Source organism: Gavia stellata, chromosome 14 (assembly GCF_030936135.1).
Source record: "Gavia stellata isolate bGavSte3 chromosome 14, bGavSte3.hap2, whole genome shotgun sequence".
Taxonomy (NCBI): Eukaryota; Metazoa; Chordata; class Aves; order Gaviiformes; family Gaviidae; genus Gavia; species Gavia stellata.
The window spans coordinates 3,615,418-3,636,934 of record NC_082607.1 but is presented as its reverse complement, the minus strand read 5'-3'; the positions used below and the strand labels follow the sequence as shown (position 1 = coordinate 3,636,934).

Below are 21,517 nucleotides of genomic sequence, written 5' to 3'. Positions count from 1 at the left end.
CTTCCCTGCACTGCACACACCAGCACAGTTGCACATTATTAATACACCCCAAAGTAAGAGCTACGTTTTTACAACAACAAAAAAAGCCACCAAACCATGAGCAATCGATTCCATTTGTCATCCAGTTTAACCTATAGATACTTTTTCTCGTTCAGTTTCTTGGCCAGGTAGGTCACACCCCATGATTATTTATTTGCCTAAAGCTAGAAGCACCAGCAGCTGCTATGTGTACAGCAGCAGCCCTCTGCTCTCCTGCTCCAGTCTTGCCACTACTTTCCCTGGTTGCCAATCCCCTGTATTACCTATGTAATATAAAGTCCCTCCTTCTGAGGGATTTGTAGGAACCAGACGGAGAAACCAATTCAGCTTAAAAGCAACACGGGGGGGGGGGGGGGGGGGGAGGGCGGCGGGGCGGAGTTTTCTGGGTGACGCCTGTGGACCATTTCCCCAGGTAGGCCTCCGTGTTGAACTGGTACAACTCGCTGGCTGTAAGGCTGAAAAAAGCAGTTGCTGATAATGGTTCTTTACTGGATGGAGAACTATGGAGATCTAGCAATAGATACGGGTGTTAGCAACTATATTACAGCAGTAAACACAGCTATAAATCATATAACACTAATTAACATTTGTTCTTGGTTTTTGTTTCTCGCCATCAGCACTTTTTTCCTGTACTGTGTTCGAGGTGTGGTCAATGTTAGAAACCATTAAATGTTCTTGAAAAAGTCTACAATATGCTTTTTTAAATTCAAACAGAAACATAAAAATGTTAAACTGAAGTTTATTCAATTAATTTTAGTTCTCAATTTATATTTTACTATTCATGCAAAGGAAAATGACAATTAAGATGCAATGTGCTGACATCCAGTGTAGTTTTACAGCCTTTTTAATACAGAAGTAATTTTAAAAATAATAGGCTTAAAATAGTAAAAAACCAAAAACTAATAGTTTTGCTAAATTACCTTTTTATTACATGGTTTCAATTAGCATTCCCTCATCCTCCCACCCAACACGCAGATTGCTCTCTCTTTTCTCTGAAGGAAATTACGAGATGATAGAAGTACAGAAGATACTTCAACCAAATGTTGGAACCTCAATTGAAAACACAAGTATACAGCATTCCCAGAATAAATGATTTGTTGCAGCAAATTCTATAAAAGTTAACAGTTCTTAAAGATGTATATAACTTATGAAGCATGTTTTTTGCATATGGTAATAGAGATTATTCTACTAAACTCATCAGTTATTACATTTAAATTGCACTATGCTAAAAATTACAAACAATAAAATGCTTTCAACCTGAATGTGGTTTTTCATTTCTTTGAAGTCATTGGCAAGCTGCTGTGGTTTTAGTTAAGGTATTATTCTGTACCATGAGGAAAATGTTATACTACAGGTGCAGAGAAGATTTAATCCACATGTTGCAAGGTTACATATGGATATAAACAATGGATTAATCCTCAGTTCTCTTCAGTTTTGACTCTCACTGGTCAGAAGAAAAATGGCCTAATTCTGAAATTGTATGGTTCCCTGTATTGTCAGCACCTTTTATTTCATCTGCAGAAGGCTTTGTGAGACAGACCCTAACTGATTATGATTTCATCATCGTTTATAAAACTGAAGATCACAAAATAGGTAGAAATACCCATCCTGAGAGAAAGAAAAGAGGTCACTCCTGCAGACATTATAGACGAGCACAGTACCATAAAAACCACTCAGCCTTGTCTATACTGCTGTAACAGCAGTGTGTAGACCAACCGCAACTAGGCTTAAGTTAGGCAGTTCAGGTATTCAGATATGCAAGTAAACAGTGCCAGAGACGAGGCCCAAACCCTGTTCAAGAATGTTGTAAACACCTGAAATCAAATTTCAAGATGTTCTAATAAGACCAAATTTAATACATGCTTGGATGCAGAAAGTATTAATTCTCTTCCCTGACTTAATGAGCATAGCTTTTAATGCTCGAGGTGCTGTAGTGAGAGTTCGCATTTGGAAATTCCAAATGCCTTCTCAAGATCTTTTTTAATTATTCTCCTCTTAAGGCATAAATATTTTACCGTGCTAAAATCAGTCCAATTTCCAAAAAGATTATATTATAAGCACACTGATATATAAAACTATAGAGCTTAAGAATTCCACAAAGAATTCTGTTTGTCACTTCCTGTTCTACTTTCTCTCTTAAACAGAAAAGGACAGTTATGCTAAAGAGTACTCAGAAAAAGCTAGCCTCTGACCACAATATATGCGGAACTGGAAACCCATTTCCAAAAACAACTTACTGAGGGACTCAATCCATCTAACTATTAAACATCTGTTTTGTTCTGTTTTTTAAGAAAAAAGGGCAGCCCAATTAGAGCAAATACCTTAAAGCTTTCTTTGGAGAATTTCCTATTTATCTATCAACAATATGTATCATTTATACTGTCTTCATATCCTATTCTCGATGATGCCGTACCTTAAAAAGGATATTTGTCAAATATAAAATTGTCAGGCTACAGCAGATCTGTGTTAAGACTAGCTCTCTACTCGATACCAGATGCACTGACCTGAATCTGCTTGACATACCTGGAATACAAGCAGGTTCAATCACATTGTCCAGAATACAAAACCAAAACTGTTTGGTGAAAAAGAGTTTTTTTTATATAAATATGTGTGTGTGTGTGTGTATATATATATATATATATTTTTTTTTTAGGAACTGCATAGAATAGAAATCTATTAAGAGATTTATGGAAATCTACAGAGCTCAATTTAATGTGATGCTTTTTAGGTATGCACAAACACACATACCAATCAATGGAAATCAGTGCATATCTTCCTATTAATTTAGATAGCAATTTTATAGTTGTGATTCTTACATCTAAAAGCAGCAAATTTTAGACAGCTGTATAAAACAACAGGTAAACACAGTTTAGAACCAGAGCCAGATACAGTCATTCATTCACGTGAGATATAAATAGTAGTAAACACCTTGGATTTGAAGAGCTGTGAGCTTTGCAAACTTTATCTTGGTTTCACCAGGAAAAAACAAAGTTCTTGTATCTGGAAAAAAAGAACACTATTAAAAGCACATACATGCTACTAAAACCGAATTTCATTCTTTAACAATGCAAACTTCTTTTTATTGCTAAGTAGGGAAAAAAGTGACCATCACCAACATAAAAATCTTAAAAAAGGATAACAAGCAACAAAGGTTCAAATGTTTTTCAGCATGTTCATCCATGCAAGTATATGAAGTAATGTGTGTGTTTAACATGGTCTCCACATGCGTTCAACTGTTACAACTATCTCCAGGTGAAAGTTTCAAGCACAGAACATTATGCACAGAAATGTACGTTCTCCAAGGAGAGACCGTGAAGCTGCAGGGCCGTAAGACTGTTTACCTCCTCTGAACAACAGCTGGGGATCAGTATAACTAAGTAAGACTCCCTGTGACAGGTAATCACAACGTGGAGCCAATATGCCGCAAACTTAGCTCAGTACTAGCCCTTTGTGTCTGAGTCAGGTACGCTGTAAAATTTCAATGATGCCTTTAAATTCTAATGGTTTCAAGCTGCTGTAAACTTCTGCAGCAATCAAAAATAATCTGTCATGGGACTAAGGGGTATGAACATCATGTCATAGCCACTCTGCTGTTAGATTTATTGGAGGGTAAAGCATGTCATTTATGCATCAACTCACAGGAGAAAAAAGCAATCCCTATGAAGTTAATCTAATAATAGACTGGAAAGCAATGATTACTGTTTCATGTGCAGTAGCTATTTGTAGCAGTGGTTGGCCTAATTCAACAGGCCTTGCCTGTCACAGCTCTGGGATTAGCAAGTGTTTAGATGAAAATCTATCGGGAAACATCAAAAAAATGCTTTAATGAGGAACAAAAGTCTTTATTGTTACATTTAATATTTGCTGAAACTTTTCCATTTGCACCACTACATTTTTAAAAAGCTTACTGGAAGTGACATCCCAAATAGAATACAAATGTTGAGGGACTGTAACTTTAATCAGTCTACGATAGCTCTCTACAATTTCACCATAAAAGTCTGCTCTCGCTATTCTTATGCAGGCAGAATGCCCTGAAATTTAGTGCAAGATTTTTTAACGACATGACTAATAATCATGGCATCACTGTAGTATGTACATTTTCCATCAACTAAATATTTCACATATATTGACTAATCAACCTTCTCACTCCCCACATGGTATAATCCAACTGTTGGCATGGTTTTACAGGAGTGGAAGCAAGACGACAGACACCTGATATTCAGAACCCAAACATACAGCAAAATGTCACAACGGGGACAGGATGCCAGAAGATCCTGAGCAAGTCCCCAGACCATTCTCATGCCAGGAGCCATGCACCTCCCTCTTCTTGTTTAAGGTTTAATGCCTTAAACGTTTCTCAGTTCTTAAAACAATTTATGCAAAAAAAGATCTCAAATCCCTTAATTAGGTTCAAGTTCTAATGTTAAATAACTCTAGGGAAGAGGTTGCCTTTCATCTTCCTTCATCCATTAAGCAAAATTAAAACTAACCCAGGGAAGATATTTCAATTCCCTTTTGCTTATAGATATTGTTCACCATAGATCAGAATGAATGCCTCAAATTGAGAAAACAAAGCATTCCTATCAAAAGGAAAAATCAGAAGTTAATCTGATTAATGCATACATTACATTGCTAAGAATTTTATTGGAGATAATTAGCTAAGAACGAAAAAGAAATATAGACAGTAAGACACTGCAGTGTACTTTCACATGAATATAAGAGAGACACAAGGGAACATTTAGCCATACCACAAGTTCTCATTTTCATAGGCATGCAGCCATTTCCACACCCTCTACCAGAAAATTACCTAACCAGCAGAACCCTCCTTCAGATAATCAGCAGCAGCTATAAAAGATGTAGATTAAAACTGTTACTACAGCCAAGTTGCCCCCTTCTCAGAGGATGTCATATAAAAGAGGAGACACCATGGACTAACAAATCAGACCGTGCGTTGAGTCCCTGCTCCATCCATCACAGCCCACCTCCATGCTCTGTCTGTGTCTAGCCACCAGCAAAATACCAACCCGTGTCTCGGGAAAGACAGCTTTTACTCAAAGCCTTCTAAAATCAAGTACTATCCGTAGTAACTCCGTACTATCCTTAGTAACTACTGTCATCCCAAGTACTTTTCCTGCCAAAGTTGCCACAAGTCCCTGAATTCCCCTTAATACAAATAATGCTGCAAAACGTTATGTCTTTATGAACTGTTCTCAGCTGGTCTATTTAACTGCAAAGGTAATGCGGAATTTGAAATTTTTCCAAGCAAGACAGAAAGTAAAAGCATAATCACAAATATTTACACTAGAAATCCAGTTTTACTAAGACTTAAAGAAATTTATGCAGGGGAATGTGATCTAGGTGCTAGAGAAAAAACAATCTAGGACTAGCCTCACGTCATCTCTTATAAATGTGTAGAAACAGGCAAACACACACTACTTTATCAATAGTAAATACTGACATGCTTAGAAATCTGGACTGGCAACATCAATATCAACCTAGTGTACCTTACCAATTTAACTCATGAGTCTTCAGAGTCACGAATACTGCATACACCTGTCACTTCAGAAAAAATTTAATTTTTAATCTGGGATTTAATGTAAAAACTAAGAGGAAGTTATTTATATTTTATTTCAGCAACTTCTTGAAGTAATCTCACTACAAAAGCACAGGTCAAAGCCTAACACATTCAAATGACTAATCTTGATAACTGATTTGAAACACACAAAAGCAACTTCTTTTATTTTATAAAGTAAAATAAAAAACCTACATAAAATTGAAAAAAATTAAAAATTCAAGATGTGGCTGAAACAATTCACTGCTTCTTAAGCACATTTTCAAAGAGATGCTTAGAGCCCCCTTAGCTGATATTTATGAAAAATCATTTCACCACAACATTTAACTGTCCTTCCAATTGCAACTGAATGGCATCCCACAAAATCCATTGCAAAATTTCCATTTGTTACTTCACAGGAGATGTATAAAACCAGAATTTGGTGATACAGAAGATACAAGTATTGGAGCTGTATTACTTGCTGTCATCTAGCAAAAATACATGTGCGACGTGAGTGATAACATTAGATGTCACAGTACACCTATTCTTTTAAAGACCAATATGATCTTCTTGAGCTGGAAAACAGGAAAACAGAGAAAATTAGCTCACTACCAAGACCAGCTAGTTCCTCAATTAGCATAGTGGCTATCATCTTAGCCTTTAAAAATATGCCGGTAGTAAATCCTAAAACTGAGCAATGTTTTACTATCTAGTAAACTACTTCGATCTCATTATTTTTACTGTATCAGCACAGACATTCTAGAGAGATGTTACACAAATACACGTTTGGACCATTGCTGCTCCATAGATCAGAATCTGAAGAACAGAAAAATACCAAATGAATGATAAGAAAAAGAGGTAAAAAAGAACAGAAAGTAGCCAAGGAGGTTGAAGGCCATCATTTGATCATACCACATCCTTTATGATAACAGCACAAACTATCCTCATCTCTGTCTACTCACAAGTCAAAACCACTCCTCACCTAGCCATTAGACAGCGAGCTTTGGTGCTGTCAGTACAGAGCTCTGTCCAGAGAACAAATTCCAATACAGAATGGGGACAGCCAAAGAAGACTGGCCAACACTGGCTTTCCATACACAGTGCATGGCATGGCACCAAGTGTAGCCATAGGAAGAGACCTATAAGCAGGGTCTTGGGGCTTCTGTCATCAACAGCAGAGCAAAGAACCCCGACCGTACTGCAATCCGGCCACTCTAACACCCTCTTCCTATTTAGGGTCAAACATGAGGCCAGCCTAACCTGTCGTCTGCCCATTATTCATCAAATTCCTGATCTTGATCCCCGGCAGCCATCCTTTGGATCCTGAGAGGTCTGTTGAACTTTCAGGGATAAGATTTATCTCTCTCATCCAAACCTTTCCTAATCCTCCTCCTTTTGCAGGTGGCACAGACACTGCAGGCATGAGCACAGGAAACCTACCAGAAGCAATCCTATGATTTATCGCTTCTGATTTCTATCTCTTTTGTACCACTCCTTCTCTTTATTGCCTGGAAATAAACACTAACTTGAAAGGAGAAGAAAAATGGTCACAGGCCAGTTTCTAGGATGGCTCTGCTTTTCAAATCAGAAGCACGTTGCAGAGGATTTTGGTGTGGGCCATGATACTGAAATGGCTCAGCTAATTGAGGGCAACCTCAAGGTCAACACAAATTGTAGTGTAGACATAAAAGTCAAGGGCAAAAAAGTAAAGAGGAAAGGCAGAGTAATATGATGCAATGAAAAATGGAGATCAAGAGAGACACATCAGAAAGGGAAGGACATGTCCATATCAACAGGCAAAAAACTTATTCTCAGGATATTTTCCTATGTACCATCTACAGTGAAAACCTTCCATCAATGAACACAAGTTCTCAACAGGATTAGGACTCATGCTTAGCTAATATATAGGACTGATAAGCTATAATGAAGAAATATCTGTAATTAAAAATTTTAATGCAGCAGTTCCAAAACAGGAAGGCCAGAACAATTTATAGTACATTTCCTTGATGTTTAATAGGTTTCAAAAAGAGATTCTAGCAACAAGTTTTCAGCAATCTAACCCAGCTGCAAACACAAAATAGCCTTCTAAAGCCTTATACAGACTAATCTAATACATTTCAGGAAAAAAAATGGAGATCAATATATCCATATGTCATACAAGACTACACAGAACAATTTTGTACTGGGAAATACCAAAACCACTCTCTAAATGGCAAAGCCCTCCGAATTGCCATTGAAAGATGGCATGGCTTTCCGGGTCAGCTGAATTTGAATAATAGGGTGTTCTTAGCCCAAATAACCTATTGACTTCCATATATAACAAAATAGAGAGACTCTTTCAAGTGCCTCCTAGATTTAGTAGCTGTTGCTCTGACACTGTCAGCAATGCATCCGTCTTAATCATAGTATGATCCTTTTAACTTTTCTTTTTGAGGCTCTGCTTACTTCCTTCCACCCTTCAAGTCCCCTCCTCTGCCCAAGATGTCAGCTCAAAGCATTGTGTGAATAGGAGTTAAAACAATATATCTGGTTTCTTCTGAATCACGTCTCTTTGCTTTAGCATATGATACATACACATCTACATATTTTTGTACTTACGGGAAACCTAGATTTAGATGCCTATGGGAGGTGCCTTCTGGCTACTTTTGTTTTTCTATTCTGATGCACTCTGCTGTAGCAACTCCCCTGTAACTTCCCTTGCCCATCACCACAGGCATTTTACTTTTTATTCTCATTATACTTTTTGATTTTTCTTTGCTTGAAAAAAAAAGACTCCATATGTTTTGCTCTTGTTTTATTGGAAAATGTTAATGCTGTGTACCAGAGGGCACAGTCAAATGAGGCATTGCCATTTGGACAGAATTAGATACCCAAGTATTGCCGAGGGTATATCACCTGTATGAGTGCTTTACGCAGGTCTCTGCTTTGTTTCCACCAGAATTTAAGGTAATATTTTAATGTTGAAAACAATATTCAATGCTTGCCAAGGGAATATTTGTTCCATCAAACTCTTTCAAATTAACTGGTACTTAATGGCCTACAACTCATTGCAGATACGTTTCTAGTTCTTAAAAGTGTGACCCAACTGAATTATATCTGCTTTTAAAAGAAAGCTCAACCATATCCAATTTTAGTTAATTTGAAGTTACATTCAAACTATTCTCCTCATTCAAGTTCTCATCTGAAAAACTGAAATATTACTTTAAATACATAGGTCACAACAGAGTCGGGAGTGCCTTAAAAAGGAGAGCAGTCCTCATATTTCACTACTAAAGCATGAGAAGGCTGCACATCTGAAACAGCTTTAGTATACTGGGTAATTCACATTCACTAAGTGGATTAGCTGAAATAAGCATAATAAATGAAAGAGAATAAAATAAAAAACAATTTCACACTAAGTGAAGGCTTGACTTATAGGAAGTGGCAGCTCTGATGGCCCAAGGCATAGAATTAGTTTTGCCACTCAATAATTTGACTGATTCACTCGAGTGGCCAGAAGAGGACATTTTCTGCCTGATTTCAGTGTAATCAAGTCACCTGCTCTGCGATTGCCAGGGCCAAGTCAACTGCACTCTGCTGTATCCCGCCTGCGTGCCCTGAGTAGCAAGAATAGTGTTTTCTGCATATGTGTGCAGAACTACTGAGCTGTTAACGATAGTGAAATTTAGCTACACCTGTACATTAGCGTATTTTCATTTTAAACCATATATGCAATATGAAAATAATCTATTCCATTAACCCCTTTATTTACAGAAATTTTGGGGGGATGTGTTCTCTCAGTTCTGTTACATATACCAACAAAGAGCTTATGCATTACTTTTACTTAGACAGAACAGGTGACAGATGCAAATACAGAAAAAAAAGTAATTCCAGGAGACTAGAAATATAAACGACGTTTTCCGTCTTAATTAGAAATTACTATGAAATTCTTTATAAACAATTACAGGAAGATTTTGTGTTAAATTTATGTAAAACGCTTTAAATATAATTTTCCTCCTCATATGTATATTCTCTAAAAAGACTACAATATACATGGAGAGATTTGGGAATGCCTATGAACATCTTGCATGACACGATGTCAGTTTTATTCCTGCTTTGCTGAACGGGGGTCAGACTGAGAAATGCAATATATATGGTCATCTTTAAGCATATCACTAGTTTCACTGGTTATTATTTACAGGTAACCTTTCAAAGTAATGATTGCACACTGCATGTCAAAAGAACAGAAATTTATATTACTATTGAAAAGAGTATTTTCTCCCCTTTGTGAAAACATTAGATTGAGACTGCTCCAGTCAGGAGAGATAATCCACTTAGAAATATCATTATTATTAAAGCATATCCAATCAATATGCAAATGTGAAAAACAGTAATTAAGCATTTTATTTTTTACAATTGTGCAACGGTAAAAACAAAGATATAATGTGTATCAAAATGATTTAACATTTTATAACCAATTTTCTACTTGACATATGTTACTGCATGATTCATCCACATTTTTCAGAATCAAAGTCCATGATCTGCCAAACTAAATCTGTTAATAAAATGAAAAGGTGACCTTGCTTAATTTAATCAGTCTGTGTAGAAATACTCTTTCAACATGTTAAAGAATTACAAAAAGGTTATCATAGCTCGCTTTCATGGGAGAGTACTCTACCTTTTCCAGCTCATTTCTCAGGCTTTTACTGTAATTCATTAGATTACATAAAAACAATGTAGATCATTATATTTTAATAAAGGTTTTCCTTTCCTAATAAAATGTCTGTCATTTACATTCAGGCACGTATTATATAAAATGCTTCTCTTTCTGAAAGCTTTTCATATGCAAGTCACAGGAGTTTGGTAGCTCTAGGAATTATTTTTCTTCGCAAAGGATTTTCAGGACGAATTCAGTTTCTAGACTGAATCCTCCAGAACTCTGGCCCTACATTTATCTTTAAAATAGGTACAAGACAGTAGCAGGAACACCAGTTGCTATCAGCGTGCCTCTCTGGAAAGTGAAGAGGTCTCTCTCTTCAGCAAAAGGATGGTGTATAATACTATACTCATCGAGTCAACTTGCTTTTTTTTACACCAATTAATGTTGACTGTGATAAAATAGTTTATACAATACAAATACTTTTCCAGTCAAATCTTAATATGGTCCCAGTCACTTAATGAGAACGATCAGACGTTGAAATCTATTTTAGTTATGCTAGCTTCAAAATAAAAATGTGCACCTCTTCAAAATGCTCAGTAAGATGCTTCCTTTTCATCACGAATCCTAATTTGTTGCCAGCACTTGGCATCATGTTTTATTACTTGGGAAGGGCTGAAAGAAGAGCACATTCTTCTTGTGCAGGAGGAAACACCAACTGCAGCCGCTGTGCTTTCTACGTAGCAAAGGTCTGCTCCTTGGGCGATCAGCTATACAAGCAGCTTCTCCAGAAAGGACAGTGAGGCAGCCTTCATTGCTAAGGTGCTTCTCTCAATTTTCTACACACACATAAAAAATATGCCAAAATCTCTCCCAGATTACCAGGGCAGTTCTTCACTACTTTACATAGACAGACTCAAATTGCCCCTTCGGATCACACACAGCGTTCTTTGCCTTGTTTGAACATATTACCCTCTTGCTTTCAGCATACCAAGCTCTCCCCTCTGCAAAACCAATGCAAAGGCTAATCCAGAAATCATCATCAGCAAATGAAAAACTTCTACTACTTGTTATCACTGCCTCGACTCCAGGAGAAATATTTCCAGGAAAAGGGAGAACTAGAACCAGTTTTGCAAATCATTGTCCTCCGACAAGCAGGATTTCCATCTATCACCTTGGACTCCAAGTGCAAGCCATTCCCATCACTCTGAGCTGCTCAATGTAGCCAAAAAGGAACAAATAACCATCATCTTTCAGGTAACTTCCCAATCAGCACCTATTTCATTAACACTTTTTCCAACATTTTTTCAAAAAACATAATGCTTCTTTTCACAAATGCTAGTCCACAGTAGAAGAATGAGGACCACTCAAAAGGAGTATTGGTTTGACACAGGCACTTACTGAATTCACAATGTTCCAAAAGAATCCTTACAGAACATGTTCTCCAAAACACTATAGTAAGTAGCAAAACACTTATGTTCAAGCAAACAAGTAATCCAATCCAAATCAATGGGATTATGTGTTTGCCTAATCTTAAAAACATACTTCAGTATTTCACTTGTTTAGGACTCCAGAGGTCTGTATGACAAGGACCAAAGCACAACAGCTGTTAAATTCCATCAGAAGTACTTAATACCTGACCAGAATTGTAACTATAGAAATACTTGGATTTAAGTATACTACATCTTTACTTCTTAATCCCCTGAGATTTATTCCCTATTTTTTTCTGAAGAATTTGCAGCAGTGGTGTTACACTAAGAATTTTGCAAAATACAGCCTTACGAAGTTTTCCTTTAGGAAACCACACTACTCAAATCTAACACAGATCTGAATGCTGTATTTTAAAAGAATATTATTTAGGTAAATGTAGTAGATTTTAGCATTGCAAACAGATGATGGACCAACATTTTTCTGCAACCAGAGAGGTATTATCCAGCCAGTTACAATTGTATCTATTTAAACAGTTACAGACAATTACCTCTCAAAGCCATAGGAATAAAAATTTAAGTGTGTGCAGGTATCTTGAGCTTAACAGGTCTTCTGAAATACTGCTGGATAAATCTAAAGCATAGCAAGGGTATCAGTGAGGATCTATGCTCCTTGTCACTGATGTTGTATGCCATAATATTCCAATTTCTATTGTTAGCATAAAATATATTACTTTTAAAATGGAGAACCATGAATAGGCCTTATGTCACACCCAAAGTAGCAGCCCACAATCTGAAGATGCTCGATTTGCCTACCAGAGGGTTATCACCCTACAGTGCATTTGATGACCCTTGTAACCAGCTAAATTAGTAACCCATTCTCCATTAGTATGAATGCAAAAATTCTTCAATGACCATATAACTTCAGGGAATCCAAAAACCAGCTTCCTATATTAAAATGCAAGACTGTACAATATGCAGTCAGTCTGGGATTCTTACACAAACACTCTTAAGGCATTTAAATACGCTTGCTGGGATACTGGTTAAAGGTACCAAATGGAGAACATTTCAGACCGTAACTATTTGTTCAACTTAACCATGTTATTGTAAAGGAAAATAAAATTAACAAAAACTATTCCACTACAATAGTGTTATGTTGTTATTGCCAAAACAGCCCTCCAGAAAACAGAGAGTGCTGAAAATAAATCTTTCATACCTCCTGATACTATTTTTGACTTTAAGACATGTCTTAACAATGACTTAAAAAAGCTGAAACAGTTTCAAAGTCAGTTAAAGATGCAACAGAGAGAAGCAGACAGGTATTATGATCATTATAGACCTCAATGCCATCAGACACAAGGCTAACAGAAAAGCTGGTAGGAAAGAATGTCACAGATTATAAAAACAGACAGATGAAAACTTACTGATTGTTAACTCTGCGATACTTGGGCCAAATTTTCAAATGGTTCCCTTCCATCTGCAAATCAAGATAAATTCAGCACCAAGCTGCCCTGAGCATCAAGCCAATACAGCCTTAATTCTCTCAGTGTGACCACTTTGGTTGAACTTTGTCATCTCAAGAGATGGAGGAACTCAGCAGGATCAAATTTTTTAAAAAATTTGCACCAATGCTTAAAAATGAGAATATATTACTGAGTTTCACACTTCTCGGACAATAATTAGTAGCTGAGGCTATGTGCAAATGGAATTTACAGCAAGGTTAACCATTCACTAAATTCTCAACAGCTTTAACTATTCATTTGACAAAAATGTCATGTCCCACCCAGATAAAGCAGACACTAAAAACAGATCCCTAAAGAAAGATAAGTATTAAAAGAGAAAAGGGAAGAGAGAAACCGAGTGACTCATAGTCACCAAGTATATCAGAACCCTATCAAATGGCTGTATTTTAAAGAGTAATGATATGATCCTGCATTCCTCATTCACTCAAATTCATGCTCCCTTCAGCACAGAAATTTGCTGGCATGAGACGGGGTGGTACTCAATCATGTGGCATACATGGTCTTTAATTTTAAAATCCAGTTAAATAGATGTTCTAACATCATTTTTTATCTAAGAACATTTCATGATAAAATAAAAGAGTGAGCATGTAACTTATTTGTCAGCTTTACTGTGTAGTGGATAACTTTCCTATGTTACTCACATGAGCTTTCATTTCCCAAAGCTATATGCATTCATTATGACAGTAAAAATGAAGAGTTGCTAAAGAGATGTATGCATTTTTATTATTGTTTGAAAAAATAGATCTTTCTACAGTCCTTTGAGCTTCTGAGTGTGTGATTTGTATAAAATATTTCTCATTTTGGGGACACACCAGATGGAGTGCAGGGCACTGTGGGATATGCCATTTATCACAATGACAGTGCGTAGGTAGCACTGATCCTCTCACCACAGGGGGAAGCTAGAGCTGCAAATGTGGAGCAGCATTAAAAGCCCGACGAGTGGAGTTTGGCAACACTTGTACTACTCATTAACTTAATCATATTAATTTATTAGCCATATATATCAAAGTAATTCACTACTGAATTGTCACCAAGAACAATTTATAAACTGTTAACGTTCCCCATAGGCAGAGGAGTGTTGTGGCATCCTTAATCAGTATGCTTGCCTTCGATTAAAAATAATAATTTCTACCAAGCCAGGTAATGCCAACAATGACAAAGTCATGCATATGCTTTGCATTATAAATGGAGCTTTAAAATGACATCTATGACAACTGAAAAATAAAAAAGGATAATCGTAAACAGTGAAGTGAGCCACAGAAATAGGATGTAAACATACAAAAATGTTCAGTTAAGCGTGCTGAGAAAGGAAAGGGTTTCCTTAACACTACAATTGTCTGCTCCCTGCTGTCGGATCTCCAGGACTCCCGCCAGCAGTTGCCAGCCACAGCGGCCCTACATCAAACGCCCCAAGAGGGGAAATCGGTCAATAGATGTTCTGTAAAGTGACCCTGAGTGAATGCTTATTCTTCAAGTAACAGCTCTTTCTTGGAAGCAGGCTTTACAGTACAGAGAGGCAAACCTTCAGAGCCTGGTTTAGCAATCCCAGTCTCTGAGCCAATGCTACACGTGGAGCAGATTCGCTGCCTCCGGCCCCACTGTGCCCCGCTGTAAAGGAATGTCCTTGCTGCTCCTGCGGCTCCGCTCTTCTGACCCTGAGCACATCTTACAGTTCGTCAGCCAGGAGAGGCTGGTGGGCACTGATGTAGCACCAGTCTCAGAAGGAAATAAGGAGACAATCTGTGGGGTCGATGGCCCCAGGGAGTTCCTGCAGGCAGTTCTGCGCATCAGTGGGGCTGCGCTGGCTGACCGTGTGCCCATCTTGATAAACAGCAACTGGATACCAAAGACCTTAAAAGCCTCTAGTCTCATTCAGTCCTCTAACAAGGATATACCAAATTAAAGTGCCTAAAGACTGCAGCAGATACTCGTTTATGCTCTTTTCTCTAGAAAGACTAAGTGGCTGCTGACATCACTGCTGAATTGAAGTAACACATGAAGTTATCATACTCCTGTGAGCTATTCTATCTATTTATTTGAGTCCCACAATGATGTGACTTGGTATATCTATTAAAATATTAATTTGACTAGAATATTAATTACATGAAACTATTCAGTTCACAACAGCTTCTCTTAACTACAAGACAAAACTATACTGAAAAAGTATTAGTATCTGTACAAACAGGTCAATATTTTAATTATTACATTCTTAACAACTCTAGACAAACAGCTAATGAGACAGTGTCCATTTTATCTGTCTGTTTATGAAATAAAAAAGGATCACTTCAAGGGAGGTGAAACTAACCTAGCTGATAATGAAAACAGCAGTTTATCTTACACATTTGGAAATGCAGGTGGCTTGCTTCTCTCACCTGGCCAGACCAGTGTAAGAATACATCAGACAGCTGATGATAAGATGCTGGTGGTGGGTTTAATCAGGAGGTATCAACACCCAGGAGGGCCTGAGACATCCTGCCCACCTGTGGCAGCACCAGCCGCAGTCTCTGCACATAGTACAGACCAACAAGTTTTCGTACCAAACAATCATCAACCAGGGGTGAACCTCTGTCTAACATCTGAAGTTCCGAATCCTCCCTCCTCGCATCCAGCAAAGGCCACCAAAGTTGAGTATCCATTTAAAAATGCCTCATTTTCCTTTTCTAACACACAACTGCCCATCAGCCGGGCTTCCTCTCATCTCCCGCACTGAGCACCCAGCAGCCCTCAGCCCTAAATCCTCACTGCAATCTATCCGCTGACCTATACCGCACATACCCTGCCAACATACACCCTATTAGGCCTACCAGGCTGCCCACAGCTCCAGACAGCCAATCTCAGAAATATAAAATGGCAACAGAAGTGTTTTAAACAGACTTGCGTCCATCTTCCTGACACCCAGCCTCCCCAGACCTTCCAACACCCCATCAGCTTCAGCTGCAGAATTCCCAGCCCATGTGCAGTCAGAGAGATGCCCAACCTACCACCTGAAAAAAAAAAACAAAAAAAAACCTGCCCCAGAAGGCAGGTTTGTGCCCTGAACCACAATCTAACAAAGTTCTAGTGGCAGGATAATTTTCTTCATGAGCCACCCTCTCCAATACCTTGGAAAACAAGATGGAGCAGCCCCCAAAAAGATTTTATTGAAATAATAGTAGCCATTCTACAAATTGCATTGAGATAAATCGCAATGAACACTTCCTATAGTGGTTTTCTAAGCTTTTTTGGGCACGACCTAAACAAAGGGTAGGAGGACTGAAGTTGGCATGGATAACTATCAAAAGATCCAACTACTCTCAGCTTCATTCCATATCAACAGTTTTCTGAACTACTGGCTTAAATCATATAATGGATTTCAGCTTCTATCCACACAGCAAACTATTGCTTCAGACCCCAAAACCTCCTTTAAAATCTATTGCATAAGTAAGTCCCAACGGCCTTGCTAAGATACACTGACGACACAGACTTGTACATTAATAGGAGATAAAGCCTTTTTTTGTTAATGTCACTTCATCACACTGCATTGTTTGAAGAACTGAGCCTTTGATGACCATCCCTCTGTGACATACAGGGTTTTTTCCTCTGCCCTCACAGCAGGCAAGGGCACCACACTGATTTCAACATTTTCTACAGGAATACGAGAAGCAAAACACCTCCTCCTAAGTTAACGTAAAATGGACAGTACTTAAATATCAGCTCTTGAAGGATGCAGTCCGGGCACGGTTATTGTGCTGTTTACATAAGCCCAGACACACCACCTCATCTTTCTCAGTCACAGCAGTTCTAACTACCCTGCTGCTCTGGTCTCATCGTAGCTCAATGTTCCCATTCCCCAAAGGTGGAAGGTACCTCCAAATATTTAAAAAGATTGGGGGTTCACTTATAGCTCCTTCACAAATTACTTATGTGTAAGAGTAGTTGTAGTCCACTTTGCCAAGAGGTAAAAAAATTACACTCTGCACTGGGAAATGCGGTATGCCTAATTTAACTACCTGTTTATTATGTGAAAATGACCATGTAAACTGAGCTGACACAAACCAAATGGGTGATGAAAATAACAGCACATTTCTAGGAGTGGAAACACAGATGGCTCGCTCAAGTCTGCAGGAAGTTACTAATCATCACTCGGTAATACCCTCTACAGACAGATCTGTGAGCTCTGCAGCCAGAACAGCAACTTCTTGAGAGCTACCCATCTAACCAACAGCAAGCCTGGATGCAAACTCCTTCACTTTAACTTGACAGAAGACTAAAAAGGAGGTAAAACTGGAAGATGTAATGGATGGATGAATCATGCTGCATTTGCTGATGTGGAGTCTGTTACTAAAATGATCTTATCTGAGGAAGAAAACAACTCAGATGCTAAGTTGGACACATTAGAAAATGAGGTAGCCACATAAGAAGAGTGAATGTGATTTTTTTTTTTTTTTAGAACAATGTAGGCAGATTGATATAACCGTCTGCGTATCTGTGCTGTAGGAAGAATAGGCAAGATCAGACACAGGGATTGTCAAGGAGTGGACAGGAAGACATTCAAAAGAAATGCTTCGGGCAATTACACTGCAGTTAGAGGAAGCAGGTAACCTAAGAAGTTACCAAGATGTAAAGAGTCATTCTTGCCTCCATATCAGTACCCACTCTGCTGGAAGGGATGGATCCAGCCCTACCATGCCACAAACTCTCCTCACTTCTGTCTCTGCCCCAGCCCTGGTCGTGCTCCCCTCCCACAGCCGCCTGAAACACAGCATGGGAGCAGAGAGTGCTCCAAGCAGAAAGCCTCCACCAAGCCAGCAGGTCCCTGAGCAGGGGGCAGCCAGGGCAGGAAACAGATTCAGGTTTACGTACAAATTCTGTGGGCCAAAAATGTCAGAACCAGAGCAAATTATATGCAAGTGAGATGATAAATAAGCAAATTAAAACTTAGCCAGTAGACAACAGGTTAATATCTTTGCAACTTTTATTCCAGTCTATTATCCACCACTCAGAAGTCTGGAAGAAAAACCTTTATTGTGTGAGAAGTGTTAAAATGCATTTTGTTCTTAGTTCAGCCAAAAGGAAAGAATCCAACTGCAAAAGTGTTGAAGTCAACCAGAGCAAAGCAGTCAGTAATTAAGTGTAAATAGGTATAAATAAAGCTAATGGAGGCTTCATATCCTGGGTGCTCCATCAAGTCTACAACAGCTCAAATCCCCACTGAGTTTACAAGTGGCTCTTTTGGTGCCTTTCATTATTCAGCAATTCCCCTAACTTTTACACTGTTCTTTCTTTATGAACAAGATAAAACAACTCAAAAACTTCAGGAGCTCCGATTCTCAAGTGGAAAGACTACAAAGGCCGTCAGCGTGGAGCTGCCCTGCCAAAGGCTGGCGGTAGGGCTGCTTCATCTGCAGGGACCTGCCTCATCCAGGGCCCTCAGCGATGCTGTGACGCTCTGGAAATGTGCATTTTCTCCCACCTACAAGATGCTCACAAAACTCAGCTGCCTGAGGCATGCTGTCCGTGACTTTTGGCACTTGGTCATGCAGAGGCTTTCACAGGTGGCTCCCAAGGTCAGAAAGGCGGCCGCCCTGGGCCTAGGCTGAAAGACAGCCTCCCGGGGCCAGTGTTCTCGTGCAACCCTCTGCACATTAAATAAAGCAGGAGGTACCCCAGTCATTGCTTCAGACTCCAAACAACTTACAACAGCCTAGAAATTCAACTTAAAAACTTTTTACTCAAACTCTGTGATACTCAAAATATCTGTGAGACACAGAATATATCCATGATACTATATTACTGTGCATACTCAGCACACTGCATCCTAAAATATTTCCCAATTTAAAGCAATATTGCATAAAGCAAATGTATAATTTGATGTCCTATTTGCAAACACACACAGGGTGGAAAAGTAATATGGGATATTCTGGATTTCCGACAAGACATTACGAAAGCACGGCAGCTCTTCTGCCTTCCTGACTTGGTAATAACATAAACAAAACCAAATCCATGAAAGTTGAGCTGAGAACACGACAGAGCTACTAAAAACCCCCCTCATTTATAGACTGCTTATAAGAGTAAAAACACAGCTCTCGATTCCTGCCATATATATGAACAGTACATGAAGTTGCACTAGCTCAACTGTGGCGCCTGGCTCCAGCAAAATGCTTTCATACTTTATTCACTACTTCAGTTAATGTTACTGTGACTATTGCGTAAGAATGTTCATTCCCACTTTGACAGTGATAAAGATTATTGGTTCGCTGTGAAGTCTTTGTGACACCTGGAGTTGTAGGAGAAATTAAGGATCTCAGCTTGATTGCTTCCCTAAACACTGAGACCCGCTAAGGCAGTCAGTTGCAGGGCAACAGGATCTGCAAGCAGAGGCATCTGCAAGATCAAGACAGAAGTCACTACACTCCTATCAATCATTTTTTTTAATTCTGCTTTTCCTGTAAGATGTTCTATGACTTTATACTCTGCTAACCATTTCACTAAGTTTGGTTATTATGGAGATACAATATATTTAGACTGGACTTGGACAGTAATCCTAAAACTGCTAAGCCTGTTGAATATTTAAACAATTACTCTTATGAATATTTTCTGTAATATAGCTTTATTACCAAAATAAACTTACCTTTAGCACACATCAATTAATAAAAAATTAAAACACTCATCAGGATAGCATAAGCTTTAATTTAAACTCTATTAATGAATTAATGAAGTGAAATCAAATGCTGTGCATTAAATTATGTTCAGGGCTTATTTATAATTTCACATATTTTCATGCTTGTTTTTTCGTATTATGATACTGAATGCAGATTATTAAAGTACAATCCACTGTGGCAATGCAGACTTATCTGCTTTTCAAGTGTTTCTTCTATCATTCGTACAAGCATTTCTCTATCTCCCCAGCATACATTAATGATGTTACAATACAATACACATTAGCCACGCTGTTCATATCCCATGAGAACTAAAATACACATGCATTTGAAAGGAAGAAATGCATGCTACAGGGCGCTCCGAGACAATAGTTCATTTTCTCAGTTTTTTTTCTTTTACTAAAACAACACATTTAATGGAATTTCCTGTAAGGAAATTACAATTAATAAAGAACTAAATTGCAAATCCATTAGATTTCAGTCACTGCAGCAACAAAACAGAGTTTTCATGAACACTCAAAAAATCCAATAATGTAACCTCTGGTAAAGCTTGAAAAAGCCCTGAAGGACAAGGCAGTTAGATCAATATTAGTTTATTTTAACTGCTGTGCAGTATGAAGAGATGAGGCTGATCATCTGATGGATTTTATTACCTGTCGGAGAGATAAGTCCTGGTGATAAGAGGCCTGGAACTCCATGGGGCAGAAGACGTGCATTTTCTTGTATTGCAACTCCTAGGGAACGCTTGGGGGGTCTTCCCGGTCGTGAGCTGATGAAATAAGAGGATAAATGAAAATGCATTTTCTTTTGGAAATATTTGCTTACTACACATGGTATTGATTTGTAGAAAATATATGAGCCATCAATGATACACAAAAATATATTAGAAATTCTTGCCCAGGAAAATAGAAAAATAAGCTGATTAAACATAGAAAAATTGTACAGGTTTCAAATGAACTAACAATAAACTGCCAAAGAGTACCTACAGTTAACACAACCACAAGCTCAAAGTCACATAAATGACTAGAAAGCTATTTTTTTTTTTTTTAAATCTGCACCACAAGACCAGAAAGAAAGCAATCCGTATTTCTAGCCCTATTGTACCACTACTTCGCTAATTAATATTTTTTTCTTAATACTACTGTCTGTAAAATGGAGCTCAGGAAATTCACATGCATGTGTAACTCACATGTAACGTCTTGAAAATGCAACCAGATGCATTACTCGGCTCACAAGCCGCAGTTTATGGGCGTTGTGGATTAACAACGCAATGACTATAGGGACGCCAAAGCTATTCAAATCGGGTGCACCAGGATTTATCAGCTCAGGCCCGTGCTGGATGAACACAGCCATGCCGCTTCCAGCTGCCGCTACGAACCAACTCGGGGCTGGCTGAAGGGGCTGCTTTGCGAAAGGCACCTCTACATGTACCTCTACAACCCATACAGTAGTCAAGCTTTTCCATTATCCAGGGCTTCCACGACCTTACAGGTGGCTAGCAGAGAGGGGTCACAGCAGTAACTGCTCCACAATCTATGCACCACAGAAAACTAGAAGTTGCACTGCCTAAAGATGAGAAATTGAAAGCTTGAACACAACACAATCTTAAACCTTGCCTTCTGAATCATGGAAGATAACTGCCTGCTGCTGAAGATGCAGCAATAATTTAACACTGAGCTTTTCCAAAACTGACTACTTATCTT

The 21,517-nt window shown here is 38.4% G+C and overlaps 1 protein-coding gene across 1 annotated transcript in view; it reads right to left on the bottom strand.

The window, feature by feature from the left end:
* Window positions 1-21,517, bottom strand: part of DACH2 (dachshund family transcription factor 2) — a 311,255-nt gene that overhangs the window by 133,648 nt on the left and 156,090 nt on the right. The window contains exon 4 of the mRNA XM_059824400.1: window positions 20,468-20,583. Within this exon, the coding sequence (XP_059680383.1) occupies window positions 20,468-20,583 (116 nt within the window). The remainder of the gene's footprint in view (window positions 1-20,467; window positions 20,584-21,517) is intronic.